The 15,229-nt window shown below is 46.2% G+C and overlaps 1 protein-coding gene across 1 annotated transcript; it reads right to left on the minus strand.

Moving 5' to 3' along the window:
• Positions 1-893: 893 nt before the first annotated feature.
• On the minus strand, positions 894-6,743 carry IRX2 (iroquois homeobox 2). Its single transcript, XM_014880498.2, has 5 exons — positions 6,425-6,743; positions 4,152-4,557; positions 2,999-3,745; positions 2,196-2,263; positions 894-1,491 (listed from the first exon to the last, which is right to left on the minus strand). The coding sequence occupies exons 1-4, from the start codon at positions 6,665-6,667 to the stop codon at positions 2,220-2,222; spliced, it is 1,440 nt and encodes a 479-aa protein (XP_014735984.1). The 5' UTR covers positions 6,668-6,743; the 3' UTR covers positions 894-1,491; positions 2,196-2,219.
• Between the last annotated feature and the right edge of the window lie 8,486 nt (positions 6,744-15,229).

Below are 15,229 nucleotides of genomic sequence, written 5' to 3' on the forward strand. Positions count from 1 at the left end.
TGAACCCCAACTGACCATTCCAAAGCAGCTAAAAGCATTCAGGATCTCCCCTGCTGGGATCTAATAATGCTCTCACGCTGGAACATTATTAATCATGGAATAAAATAGATGAGCCTCTTGAAAAATAAGTGTATGATTGATTAAAGGGCAATCTAAGAAGCTATTATTCTTGTTTTATAACCGTAAGTTATATTCACTCAATTTATCTTTTGAGGAAAATAAATGATTGTTCGTTTCTTCTCTGAAATTATATTATATGAGGATTCTCATTATTTTATTTAAAATTAAAATTATGATTTGGCTAATTTTATAATTCAAATCAAAGTGGGTTTCCAATGTAATTGTAAGGGTATGGTTTACCGATATAAAGAAGGAAGACCATTAAAAAAAAAAACAACAAAAAAACAAACAAACAACAACAAAAAAAAAACCAACAAAAAAAAATCCACCCAAACCAAACAGGTATCGGACTTTTAACCATTTTTTCCCCTTGCATATTTTAGTCAGAAGCCGAAAAGACGCAATTAGAAGTAAGCCATAGTTGATAATATTTTTTCCCCTAGAAATAGTGAATTTAAAGAATGATAACTCAAATAAAGAGCTATTTCACACCCAGTATAAATAGTCTATAAGAAACATGCATATATTCCCATCACCCTTTCTATGCATATTCATGTATGTATACAAATATGTATTTGTACATATGAGTGTATTAAAAGCTTAAGTATAACGGAACAAGCAAGAAGGAATTAATTTATGCAAAGTATATATTTGCAACATGTTTAAATTGCTTACTCATTTTATGATCTTAGCTCTACTAGTGAAATTAGAAATTTCCTCCTTTTCTAAGTACTAAATTAGTATTTTGAGGGAAATGAACGAAAAACACAACGTTGTTGCAGACTAGTCTGTTTTTATTTACAATTAGAGATATAAATTAGTAAAGAATTCTTGTTAAACAACCAAAGATTGTATAACCATCAACGTTTCAAATAAAAACCAGGCAAAATTTATTTACAAAAAGTTCAGATTTCATTGCAATACAACTTGCATAAATTACTAGAAGCTTTATATCGTTACAAAAATAAATATCAAATTTGTTTCCACTTTGTAAGGACTCAAGTTCTCCAATCACGTCTTTATTATCTCTACTGTATACATCTTTTACAAATAAATTTTACAATAAATCCTATCACACCTATCGAATAGATACCGTGGCAATGAAGTGATCAATTCAAGATATCCTGAGAAAAACAGATCTGTTTTCAAAAGTCACACATACATTGGGGAAACTATACTATACCAGCAAACTCACATATGTCCAACAAAATTCTGGTTTAATAATTAGATTCTGAAGATTTAATAGTGCTCTGTGGTCTTCTTTTATACAGTGGCACCAGATGTGATCCGGATTTAGAGATTTGTTATATATATTAGCTCGGGGAGAGATGATGGCTTGCTGACTTTTTTCAAAGCAATTGTGACACCTACCTGTGGACCAAGGAAAAAACCAGATCATCCAAAAATCCTTCAATTAAATTCTAACACCATTAAACGGGGTGGGCGGGAAAGAAAGTAAGGCAAAATTTCTTACTCGTCTAATTTCTTCTAACAAAAATAAAAGTTAGCTGAAAAATATCTACAAAGCGAATTTTTTTGTTTTGCTTATTTAGGTCTAAATAGTGAAAGTATTCAGAGTGCCTTTGCTAGCTAGGCAAGAGTCAAGTCACAGATAACATACCTTGCTTAAGATTCATGTCAGTTTCTTACAGTTGTCCCTTTTTATTTTAAATACGTAGTCATTGCGTGAAGCCCCACTCAGGATATACAATTTTAGCACTGCCACGTGAGCACAAGTGCTCTGGTTTTAAAAAACAATACCGTCAAAGGTATTTTTTTTCCCCCTAAAGATTTCTTTTCCTAACTTTTAAGTAGTCCCTACGGCTTTGCCTTACACAAGTGAAGAGTATGTAAGGTGAGGGTACTCTCTGACCTGGCTTGAAAATTAAGACAAACCCAAGAAACAAAAGTCATCATAAGAGGTTTCCGAAAACCGCAGAAAAAACAATGTTTTACTTTGTGACCAAACTCCCAAGTAATGAAGCAAGAAAGTAACGTTAAGCAGTCTAGAACTGTGCAGCACGTCTCAGACCTGATGCCACATGATCAGTGTAATAGAAAATGTTCTCACTTACTTGCATTGCTGTGTGATTGCACTTCTATAGGTATGGTTGTACTCCTACTGTGCAGACTTCAGTGGGATCTGTCAAAATATAACCGTCAGTTAGTCACAGGACACAGCCAGCTAACTAGATTATACAGTCTGTGTAGGTCCCAACCCTCACTGGTGCAGAATTCATATCTGGGTCGTTTAAAAGACAAGCCAATATTTTATATTTGCCTGTGTCTCGAGTATTTTTGCAGAATAAGATGACAACCATAATAGTGCAAAACTTAAAAAAAAAAAAAAAAAAAAAAAAAAAGACAACCCCAAAACCCAAACAAACCAAGAAGCAACCAGTTATAAAAAATGTCACGCTCCACGTAATTTCACGTCCAAGGTCAGCAATTATCTGAACCCAAAGCTGAAAAAAAAACCCCGTGAGAATACTGGAAACAAAGAGAGTCAAACCAGTTTGTCAGGAAAAAAAATTACAGGCAATGACACCAATGCTCTCTGGATAGCTTTGTGTGTAGTTTTCCTTTTTTAAAAAAATTACTTTTCAAAGCTGCATCTGCAGCCTGTGAGACTGATCTAAATGTCGTCTTTCACATTTCCTCTCGCTGTTCTTAGGGGCAGGTACTGGTACGACGGCGACTTGCCGGTTTTAATCCCCAAGTTATATGAGTGCCCATCTTGGCTCTGGCAGCGGTGGCACCGAGCTCACTGTTTTTCCGGAGAAGGTTTCAGCATTTACAGTGCATAGGGGACGTCTACGGGTCGGGGAAGGAGGACGAGGGAAAAGAGGGAAGAAAGAGGGAGAAACAAGTCACCTACCTTTCTTAGAGTCATAGCTAGAGGGCCTGTAATGTTGTTCTAGTTGGTTAGTGATCGTTTTCAAAGAGTCACTGCTCTGTTTGTGGACAGAGCTGGCATTTAGGACAGTCTGACTTAGTCCCTCGTTTGAAGCCACTGCCGCGGAGTTGTATCTCAGGATTCCCTGGCTCTGCAGAGCGTTAAAGTTCCCATAGTTTGTATAATTGCTATAAAAAGGTGAGGTGTAATAAATATGCCTCCCCAGGAGGGAGGAGGGCGAGTAGGCAGCGCTGTGCGGGGCGGAGGCGGGGGTGGCCGAGGAGAGTGGCGGAGGCTGGCAGCCTTGGCCCAGGGTCTGACTCTTGAGGTCCGAGGTGGCGATTTCGGCCAGAGACCAGAGCTTGGGCTTGCTGGCCGGCGTCGGGGGACCGGGGGAGGCGCGGGGCCCCAGCGCCGCCTTGCTAGCGCTGCGGGCGGCGTCGGCGTGCGGGTGGCCGAGGAGCGGGGCCTCCACGGCCGCCAGCGGCGAGGAGGTGGCGGGCTTGGCCGGCGGGTCGCGCTCTCCGCCGCCGCCGTCGTCCTCCTCGATGTCCTCCTCCTCGTCCTCCTCCTCGTCCTCTTCTTCCTCCTCCTCGATGTCCTCGTACTTGTCCTTGCACTCCGAGCCCGACTCGCAGAGGGGGTCTCCCGCTCGGCAGGGCAGCTTCTCTCCGTCCGATTCGGCGGAGCAGGAGTGGTCCGTCAGCGAGTCCACTTGCAAGCTGATCCCTGCGGGGCCCCGCCGGGCACAGAGAGGCAGTCAGGAGGGGCGGCAAAACGGAGCGGGAGAGAAGCGAGCCCGGCCACTACCGCGCCACCGCTGCGGCCAGGGAGACTCAATCCATCCCGGCCTTTTCCCGTTCCGAGGAGCATCCATCCCCAAGGGCTGGCTCCTCCGCGGCGCCCCCCGCATCTCCCCGCCCAGGCCCTCACGGCCGCCCCCCGCCCGCCTCGGCCGCAGGCGCTGATCGGCGACAAGCCACCGGAGCAGCCGGAGGCGGCGGGACGGGACAGGTTTGGGGGCCGCTTTTGTTAAATGCCGCGCCCTTGCTCCTACCCCGCTGCCCGGGTCCCGGGGGACTCGACGGGGCAGGATGGAGCCACCCCTCCGGGGCCGCAGTCACCCCGCGCCTACCTTCGTCCTCCGCGGAGGTTTCATTGCTCTCGGGCATCTTCTCAGGACTCTCCTCCTTACTCCTCGCTCCATCACCTTCGTCGTCGTCCTCATCCTCGCTCTTGTTCCGCGGGGCCCAGGTCATCTTGTTCTCCTTTTTGAGCCGCCGGCGGGCGTTGGCGAACCAGGTGGAGACCTGGGTGAGGGTCATCTTGGTGATAATGGCCAGCATGATCTTCTCGCCCTTGGTGGGGTAGGGGTTCTTGCGGTGCTCCTGCAGCCAGGCCTTCAGCGTGGCCGTGGCGTCGCGGGTGGCGTTTTTCCTGTACGCGGGGTCGTTGAGCTGGTAGGGGTAGGCAGGGCTGCCGTACGGGTGGTAGCTGATGGCTCCGGTCATCCCCGTCGTATGGGCGTCGTAAGGGGAGCCCTGGACAGAACAAAACGGTGGGGTTGGCAATTTGTTATTGCTGATAGCCATTAGTGAGTTGTCAAGGCGAGATCGGCGGTTATATTTGTATTTCCCCGGGATGGTGTCTTGTATCCATATTCTATGAGGGGGAGTAGCAGCACCCAAAGGCCATTAAGTTACAATTCTCCCCCTCCTTCCTCCGCCCAGCACACAGACATAGGCACACGCGCTTAAAATCGACGATGTTTTAATCTTTCTGACTAATTTCAGCTCCTTGTAATTGAATATTTCCCAATATAATTTTTGAACCGCGTAGACATTTTAAAGGCCCTACAGGTAGTGTCTTGATATCAACATTTCTCTCAAAGGTTCAAAAGATGTTTCCTTTTTTGCTATAGAAAATACAACAAAGCCGCCACTTAGCAATTCACTGCACTAATGCATTGCAAATCCAATTTGCAAATCAGAAGATATGCACCGTTTCGAATTGTTCAAATGCGATGTAATTAGCATTTTAATTCGCTCTTTAACGTTTAAATTGCGCTTATTTAAGTCTGCATAATGCAAGAAAAGTTAAAGATATCCCTAAGAAACTCGCTAACTTTCAGCACGTCCCTGAACCCCGCAGATCGGAGAGCCATAGGCTCAACATCGTCCAATATCCCGCACAGTTCACAACCTCGCTGCAACTTCCAGCCACTCGCCTACTGCTTCTCAACAGGAAAAACAAGAGAGACCCTCAGATCTTTTATACCCCCTCGAATAAAGACTGCACGACAATTTATGCACTGTATTATGAACAGACGGAAAGTAAGTTAGTTTCCCTGTCACTTTGCAGGGAGAGCGAACTACCCCGCTGCCATCCTCTCCTAGGATATCAACAGCGGCTCTAGTCTCAAATTCTGGGCACAGGTCTTTGTGTGTACGGACTAGATATGTGTCTGACTCTCCGTGTGCGTGCGTGTTTATACAACTATATAACCATCTAGACGTGCAGTTTATTTATATAGTTTATGGTTTTATTTATATACTTTATGCACAGGACACACACAACACGCAATTGCAACTGCTCCTTAAACTAATAGGAAGAAAGTGAAATCCGAAACTGCGGCCACTACGACCATCTTGGGTTTAAGCGAAGCTCACAGATCGCAAACAGATGCTCCTTTTCATTCCCAAAATCCAGTTAAACCATTAGCACAAAACACACTGAAAGTAAATAAAACCACACGGGGATAAAGCCCCCAGCGCTTCTAAACACCGACTTAAAAGACGGAGAGAAAAAAAAAATAGGAGAAAAAAATGAAGAAGAAAAAGGAAACTCTCCCCTGTGCTATCACAGCGAAAATAAAATACATATATATATATATAAAAAAAAAAAAAAAAAAAAAAAAAAGAAAAAAAAAAGAGAAAAAAAAAGAAAAGAAAGCAGGGGACACACACACACACGTAAACGGGGGGAGAACGAAAACATCCAACCCAGCCCAACTGACTGAGACCATCCGATACGTATTTCCTTAACCAAAGCGCCCTCCCGGCTCCTCAAACCGCGCGGAGAGCCCGGGACCCAGGCCTGCCGGTACCGCGCTTGGCTGGGACGCCCTCAGCACCAGCCCCAGCCCCGGCCTCAACCCCAGCCCCAGCCCGGTCCCGGCTGGCCGCTCCGCTCCGTTCCGCTCGTCCCCGGCCGGGCTGCGGGGCGGCGCGGAGCGGAGCGATGCGCGGCCGGCGCCGGCAGCGCGGAAGAGGCGGCGGTGCGGGGCGCCCGGCTGTGCGGCGTGGTGTCGGGGGCTGATGGTGAGTGTGTGAGGAGAAAGGCTGAAGATGATGAGGATGAGAATGCGGATGCTAATGAAGAAGGAGAGGGTTTCTCTTCGGTAGTTACCATGTAGGAGGGGAATCCCGTGGCGGGGTCTGTGGAGTACTGGAGCGGGCTGGTGAAGCCTGTGGCCGCCGCCTGGGCGGTGAAAGCTGCCGATCCCGGGTAAGGGCTGAACGCCGATCCCGACGAAGACCTGGCCAGCTCCTCACTCCTGGGGGCCGCCAGCGCCGACGCCCCGTACGCCGGGCAGGAGTACAGAGCCAGCGAGCCGGGGGGCTGGTAGAGGTAACCCTGAGGATAGGACATGGCTTGCACTGGCGTGCACAGGAGCAGGGAGGGGGCGAGGGTGACCGGCCCTGCTGCTGCCGCTGCTCCTGGCGCTGCTTTCGTGCTCTCCCTCTCTCCCGCCCGCCCTCCCGCTCCCTCCCTCCCGCCCTCCCTCTTTCTCCCTCCCTCCCTCCTTCTCTCTCTCTCTCTCTCTCCCCCCCCCACCCCTCCCCCGGTTGGTTCTGTGTAGTTATGTAGAGAATCAGAATTGTTATAGGCTCCCCCCCATGCACACCCGATCAGAATAAAAACAAACAGGAGGGGGAAAAAAAAAAAGAACCCCCCAAATGGAAAATTAGTAGGAAAGGTCAGAAATCTATCCGGGAGGGAAAGGGCATCTAGGGGAGATGGAAGCACAGAGGGTTAATAAAAAAAGAAAGAGAAAGGGAAAGAAACAGAAGGAGAGAGGAGGAAGGGTGGGGGGAGGAGAGAGAGAGAGAGAAGCGATCCCCCGAAATTAGAAAAGTGGCTGCTGCATATGGAGTTCTCCCAGCAAGCCAGCCAGCTCCCCCAGCGCCTGCGAGCTTGTATTTTGGGGGAAGTATAGAGTCTAGAGTGAAGAGTTGAGGGAAGCAGCACTCGAGTTTCTGAGGGACATTGGAAAACAGAGCTGTCCGTCACCGCCGCTCATCTGCATAGCCCGACGGGCCCGCCCCCTCCCGCTCCGGCTCCGGCCCCGGCTCCGTCTCCTCCCGCAGCCGGCAGGCAGGCAGAGAAGGCAGACGGCGAAGGCAGGCAGGGAAGGCAGGCTTTGTAATGCAAAGCTCCGACTGCGAGCACGCTGCTGAAGCCAAACGATGATACTGCTCATCAGCTCCTCTCCGGGCTCGCGGAGCCATGAATACTCTTCCGCACACCCTCCATTGCACACCCTCTTTCCCTCTTTCTGTATCCACAGGGGCAACAGAGAAGAATGTGTATAACAGATATCTGCATCTCCTCCCGCACGCACTCTCCTAAGCGCTGCAGGCGCGCACACGCGTGTGAGATGTGTGCGTTCGCACGCGTGTGTGCGCGCAGGGCCGGGCGCGGCGGAGCCAGGCAGCGCGCAAGGGGAGAGCGATCGCTTGGTAAAAGTACTGCCCTATATGGTAGGGAGAGGAGCAGCTGCTCAAATCAGCAGATCCAGGATCGCACTGTTCCTGGCAGCGTGAACTTTACAGTTTTATAAGTTGCCACAAACAGTCAAGATCTAGTCATGCAACGCATTTGCGCACGAAGGAAAAAATATCCCCCCATCTTTCTTTTAGCTCTATTCTCCCTTCGCTGGTGCGTGGGGAAGAGGCCTGGGTGACTCCTTCCGGGGGGCTATCTGCTTTCTCCCCCCACTCCTTCTTCCTTTTAGCAGATCAGATAAATCTCCTGGAATACAGTGTCTATGCAATTATTTTCTTCTGCCCTCTCCCTTCGGCCCTGGACCCTTTCAGCTTCCAGCCAGTGCCGCTTCTGCTCTGGTTCGGGCGCAGGAGGACGAGGAGGCACGGCTCTTGTCCCCTCGGTGCAAGCTTAAATACACACATCTATGTGCACGTACATCATGGTTGATCCAGAAGGTCCCTTCAGAAGCCGGCGGCGAGCTATCCCCAGTCAAGCTCTGCCCTTTGCCTCCCGGGACGAGTCGCGGTGCCGGCGGTCCCCTGTGTCGGTGTCCCCACACCCGCGGGAGAGCCGGGGGTCGCCTCCCCTCCCCCGGCACTCCTTCAGCCCGACAGCCCCGGGGCACGGCGCTGGGCCCTGCCCGTCCCACCAGCCGCTGCAGGGGGCCGGGGCGTGCTAGGCCGCTCCGCATCCTGGTCCGCACCTGCGCCCCGCAACTCCGCCGGCATCCGTGCGGAGCAGGATCGGGGTCGGTCCGGCACGTAGGGACGGGGCTGCAGGTCTGGAAACCACCGCGCTTCCCACAGTCCTGCAACCTTCAGCAAGTTACCAGCCCGGAACGGCCTTAATTAATATTGTTTAGGTGCTCAGGGCAAAAAAAAAAAAAAAAAAAAAAGAAAAAAAGTTTAATGAAACTATGGTTTTTTTCGACTTATATGAGTGCACGCTTATTTCATACTTAAACAAATGAAGTTACTTGACATTTATGGCCGAGTTCTTTATGAAAGTACCTCAAGTAGTTTCAGTCAGGTAGGATGGAGACGACGCCAGGGAATGGGTTGGCCACTGGCAGGAGGGGAGATGGCAGTAGCTGAAAAATTGCGGGTGTGCAGAGCAGCCTATTGTTAATCAATTAAACATGCAGCTGATAAAAAAAAATACACTTGGAGAAGCCGTTTCAATAGCTTGGCGCACATAGCGGGGAAAATGTCGTGCTGGAACTACAGTCAAACCTCAGGATGTGTAGTGTCTGAAGAATCCGAGCTTTCCGCTTTCTTTTTCTATCTCAGTTTTTGTTTCTCTCCTTTTCTCTTCTTCTTTACTGTGAAACCCACATACCAGTTTACCCCTGCCGCTACAAGCAGCAGCAGAGATCTGGCCACCAGACATACCGGATTAATCCCTATCCAGATCTATCAGGTGGCCTATAGAAGAGGCAATCCTTAAAAAAGCAGGTGAGGGGGAGGAGGTTAACACCAACAGGTATTTCTTGTCATTAACTCCCGACTTCCTGATAAGAGAGTGATAAACAACTGGTAAACTCAGTGCAACAGATTACAAAAAAGACATTTGCTTCCCTGCTCGGTGATTAATGCGCATATATTAAATTAAAATAGAAAGTCTAAAAACAAGGGCTTTATATAAAACATATTCATATTTCAGTATTTCTATGGAATAATCGATATCATGCGACTACATCTGAATAGTCAATTGCTGTGTTCCGCAGACCGATTTCTAAGTATATGAGCTCTGCTTCTGAAAGGAGCAGCAGCTGGAGAGCCGAGAATGCAAAATTAATTATAACATTATAAAGTCATACATGAATCTCTCTAAGCCAACCTGCATGCCTTGCAAAATGTGCTATACTCTCTGCATTTTTATTTGGGAAGCTGTTCTTTTTCCAGGAGAAGTGGTGTTTATCTTCGCGAATTGATTGCTTTTAGTTCTTCCTCTTTAATAATTAGTGGAACAATACAGATTGGGAATACAATGGCCGTTGTGTTTACATTATAACAGGGGATTAATGCTATTAAGTGAGTGTTACAGTTATGACCTGGGAAGAGTACTTAAATAAATACCGTGATCCCAGGAGAACTGATGTAATTCAGTTCGGAGTGTGTGTAGATACGCACAGACACACACGCACACACGAGAGATACAAATCTCCATACATATCTACACACATAGACATATGCTACACACGTTAGGTCTACGTGGCCATCCGTGTAAAATGTAGGTGCTGGTTTTGCCTCCATCTGCATCCCTTTCGTCTACGAGAATAAATTTTTGTGATTTTGGTGTGAGGAATGTTTAAATCAGGAACATTACTCCCCTTCCTCCAGACACATAGAGCAACAGATTATATTTCTGAAATTTTAATTTGTGCAGTCCAAAAATATTGTTTCATATACAGAAACAGGGTTAATTTCGCAATCAGAGATTAATGGAGTAAAATATTATCATTTCAAAGACAAGTTCTTGCGTTGATTTGATTTGCATAATTTTTGTATGGCTTCAGAAAGGAATGGATTTAGCCACTGCAAGGAGCCGGTATGCATTTTATTACAAGTACTCCACTAATTTGACTCTGCACAATGTGGAGGACTAATAGCTAGTGGGGTCATTTAAATATAGCTGGTGAAGTCTTTGCAATACACAATCCAGAAAACTGTTTCAATAACGTTTCTGAACAGCGATCAGTGTAGGTGTCTGTATACAACTTCTTCTCGGAGTTATTTCTGTTTGATTTGAATGCCTTTCGCAGGGAAGAGGGTTTTCACTTATTTGGCTCCACCGCCGAAATCTAATTTTCCCACAGTACTACCCGTTACTAATACAAAGCCGTCTAACTTGAGCTGTTAAACACCAGAATAGTATTACGTGCACTTTTTATTGGTAATAACTGTTGCAAATTAACATGCCTACACAGAGACATTAAGACTTTACACACTGGTTGTTTTTTTTTTTAATTTTAATAATCTATTCATTAGGTCAGCATTTACCTTTCCAGATTTTAAACTGCGAGCTCGCCTTGTCTTCTTTAATTCAGTTTCTTCCAGCAGAGCTGAGAAGGTAGACGAGAGCCACCCCCACCCCCTGCTATCGCTCATTGCTGTCCTGGGAGACAGGTTTTGCGTTTTGTCATTTCTTAGCTACATCTCCTTGCACCAGTGACAGAGGCTGAAGTTTTCGGGCGGGTGAAGTCGAAAGCCCCGTCTGTGGGGATGGGGCTCCTGCTGCCTCTACCCGACATTCGGGCGTCTGCCCGGGGGCCATTCACTCCGGACCCCTCTCCCCTCGGCTTTACATAAGTGAAAGAAGAAGAAAAAATGCAAAAACACAAGCCTAGTTGGGGTGAAGGAGAGGTTTCCCTCCCCGGGAGGGCTCCCTGCGGCCCGGAGAGGCGCACACGCCTGTCACCCGCACAATGCCAATTGCCCAATTGTCGTGACACCGGTCACAGCAACTTTTCAAGCAAAGAGAAGTGGAACTTGGTGGGGTTTGAAGATGTAACACAATGCGCAGCTGAAACAGTTTCCTGTGACATAACCACACAATGGTCTGGGAATGCTTTCTCCTTTCTCTCATGAAATGGGGGACCGCCACCATCTCCCGGAGACAACGACGTTAAATAATAGACTATTGTATTTAAAAATAACAAATGACACACGCATACTGTGCAAGCGGAGTTGTCCGGTTTTCTAGCAAAAGGAGCCCAGTTTATAGGGCTCTTTTCTGAGCGAGGTGTTCTGCAGGAGCGACCTGTGCGAACGCGGGGAGCCGGGCTGAGCTGGGCGAGCCGATCGTGGAGCTGTTCACGGGGTTAAAGGGAAGAGCGGTGAAAACGGCGAGTGAAAAAGGAAAAGAAAGAACTTTTCTTCGGCCGTCTTCGGGATAAGATCGTTAGTTCAAGCCGCGTGTGGGAGGGGGCGCTGTGGCAATGGATTCTCCAGCGCTCCCGAGCACTTGCAGCGGAATAGTTCATGGAAGCTCCTTCCCTGAGATTTCCTTTAATTTTTCGGTCACTATTTTATTAATACTGTTATCTAACTTCGTCCCATAATACCTGCACTAAAAGGTGGACTTTCGCGTGAGTTATGGTCACTTGTTTTCCCCTTAATTCATTTTTTTTTCTTCCTACTATTATTATTATTCTTTTTTTAATTTTCAGTCCAGGAAGAGTGCAATACTGTATTTCATTTTAAAAATACAGTGCAAGAAGGGTCTACCCAGGGTAGAGTCGAGAATTTAGACAACTCTCTATAACACGAAAAGCGCACGAATACACCCATATGAAGCACACCTCTTATTTGCAGCTTCTTATTTAAAAGAATAAATTCCCCAGGGCGTCTGTGGCTTCGACAATTTGCACTAATAACGGGCCATGTCTTTTCCAGGATTTACCTTCCTCCTTTTGAGACGTTATCAGGGGAAATGCTTAAAAATAAATATATAAATTCATACATTAAAACAAACAAACAAGCAACAAACTAAAGCGGATCTCTAAAAAACAGATCTGAGGCTTAGGAAAGTTGCTTCCCTTATGTCACACTGTTATTAAAATTGTTAGTAATTTTCCGCCTAGGGAAATATAAGCAAATATGTATCCTTAGGTATAGAGATATAAGATAAAAGACCTCAAAAGCTTTCCTGCAGCCTGCTATTTTCACCTGAAAGGCAGACAGCGTTTCTCAGGGAGAAAACAAGTGTACGATCCACAGGTGGGACAGTTCATCATTCTTAAGGGGGAGAGGGACAGAAAAGAAAAGAAAAGAAAAGAAAAGAAAAGAAAAGAAAAGAAAAGAAAAGAAAAGAAAAGAAAAGAAAAGAAAAGAAAAGAAAAGAAAAGAAAAGAAAAGAAAAGAAAAGAAAAGAAAAGAAAAGAAAAGAAAAGAAAAGAAAAGAAAAATCACACTACGTATTTTTTGAGCGAGCGGCGAGCAGCGCAGGTCCCGGCGCTGCCCAGCCCAGCCCCGCGGAGCCGCGGCCGCTTCTCGCAGCACCTCGGTCTGCTCCGGCGCCGCGCTGAGCTGAGCTGGACGGGCTCTCTGCACCGGAGGGAGGGAGGGATGGAGGGAGGGAGAGAGGGCGGGTGCCCTCCGGAGCGGCGGGCAGGGCCGGCGGGGCGGTGAAGAGCTGGCTCGGGGGCACAGGCGAGGCCGAGGAGGCCCCCTTGTCCCTGCTGCTGCCGGGGGAAGGAGCGCTCCCCATCCCCCAGTCGCCATCCCCGGCGCCGTGGGAGGCAGGCAGGCATTGCCACGTCTTTGCCTCTGTGTTTCCTACAGGGCCAGCGCTCCTCGGGAAGGCTGATCCAGAGCTAGCGGGAGAGGCTGAGCGCCTTCAGCGCCTGGCGCGCTTGGGAAGTGGGTGGTGGACAGAGTACAGGAAAAGTGGGACGGTTTAACTGGGCAGTCGCTTCATTTTAAGGGCTTATGCTCAAATGGATTCTCTGTCACAGGAATAGTCAACAAGTAGGTTTGGGCACTCTGGTAGGCAGGCGCCTGGGAGTGCTTCACCTGGAGTAGTTGTGTATAAATGGAGTTCTCCTACTGGCTCTTCCTCATGCCAGAGTTAAAATTGTTTTCGGCAATTTTGAAGTCAGTCTGCCTTTCCCAGTCTTGTTGCCATCATCTGTTTGATCACAGCTTTTAACACTAGAGAGCACCTGCTCACCTGCTTTGTGCTTTTCTCTCATTCATTCATACATACATTCACCTCCATGTGTGTACACGTCTACCTGCATCCTTCCTTTGTAGACCCACAAACACATTTCTAGATCTAGCCTACCCACAATCCCAAAACAGAAAGTTTTACTCTCTTCTTTAATAGCCTTTCTGAACAATGAGATCCCTTTGTATTCTTTTTAAAATAGGTAGTTTCCTTTCTCAGAATAATCAATTATCCCCATTGTATGTTAAAGCATTTTGAGGTTGATGGAGCATTTCCAGAAATAGACAGAAAAAAAGGACAGAAAATCTGTCATCACGGTCAGGAAAACTATTACATCTTCATGTACTTAGCAATACCATGATGCATTAAAACAAAATCCATTTTAAACTAATGCATAATTCACAAACATACAGGTAGATTTATGGTAATTTTGAATTTTTTTTCCATTAATGAGCAGAGTCAAGGGCAATTGAAGTTTTTATTTTCATAAAATTTAAATTTATATTTCCTTTAAGTCAATATTGAACTCTCAGTGTTCCTTGCATTTAATTAAGGAATAACTTAATTTTTTTTCTCTTTTTTTTTTTTTTTCTCTTTACTTTCAAACTTTACTCTGAGCTAGAATCTTTGAATTTGGGGGGCAATATTCTTCATAGTATTAGTCCCTATACATCAAACAAGAAGCCCCCAAATATTGCTTTGAATATTGAAACAAGGAAAACCCCTTGTATTGCTATTTCTAATCCATTAAAAATGCTATCTACACGTCCTCATGTGGTCTCACTACTTTTCTTGGCTTTGTAGCAACACTGGAGTAGACTGCCAGTTGAACCAAGTTTACAGCCTTCCCTTACATAACGTAAAGGAAAGGCAGACCGACCATCTGGCCCCTAGCTTTTCAACCTAGAACTGTGCAGATTTTAGGTTACTTTTGTCTCAGAAAGGCTGGTCACAATTTTATCCATGAGAAGTCTAAACATGTACACATTTCCTTTCATATATCTGACCCATTTCCATCATAAGGGGCACAGAATGAAAGTCACAAATAAAGTTGTGTTTTCATTCCTTCTGATATCAAAATGACTTTAAGAATGACATGAGCTGTTGACTTTGTTGTGTGTTTGACTATGCTCAGCACAAGAGTGGGATCTTGTAGCTAAAACACTGTGTACAGGCTGAATCTTCACTCTAGGGAAGGTCTGGAGACATTGTATTGTTTTGCTCATAGCAAGACAGCTGTGAAAAAAAATCTTGTCTGAGATCTTCTAAAATATCTATGTTAAACTAGTGCCAGTACAAACGAATCAAGAGATTTTCTTCAATTTTCAAAAAGACATTTTCCTTTTAAAGTGCAGGTTCCAGAAATTACAAAGATCAAATCTCTTCATGCTTATCAAGAGGCAATGAATTCTGCGTTATGCAGCCCAGCCTTACAATACATGCATGACCTTTTAATGTATCACTAAAAGGGAAACAGTGAAATGATCCTTTTTTCTTTGCTTGGATGTTCCTCATTTGTGAATTAAGGAAGTTTTTCAAGGTTATGATTCCTCTGCACTTTTGAACATGGACTTTTGAATTTTGTTGTGAACTATGTGATGTCATTACCTTTAACACCAGAGGTACACAGAGTTTAAATTTTATTTTGCATGCAAATACACCATCTGATTTTTTCATCTGGGGTCCATTTGGTGGAGTCCACGTACATGAAAGATAGGGAGTGATAAAGATGGGAAGAAAAAGCCCCAAATAATTAACCAGCAGTTTTCATTA

Source organism: Sturnus vulgaris, chromosome 1 (genome assembly GCF_052056855.1).
Source record: "Sturnus vulgaris isolate bStuVul1 chromosome 1, bStuVul1.hap1, whole genome shotgun sequence".
NCBI classification, from domain to species: domain Eukaryota; kingdom Metazoa; phylum Chordata; class Aves; order Passeriformes; family Sturnidae; genus Sturnus; species Sturnus vulgaris.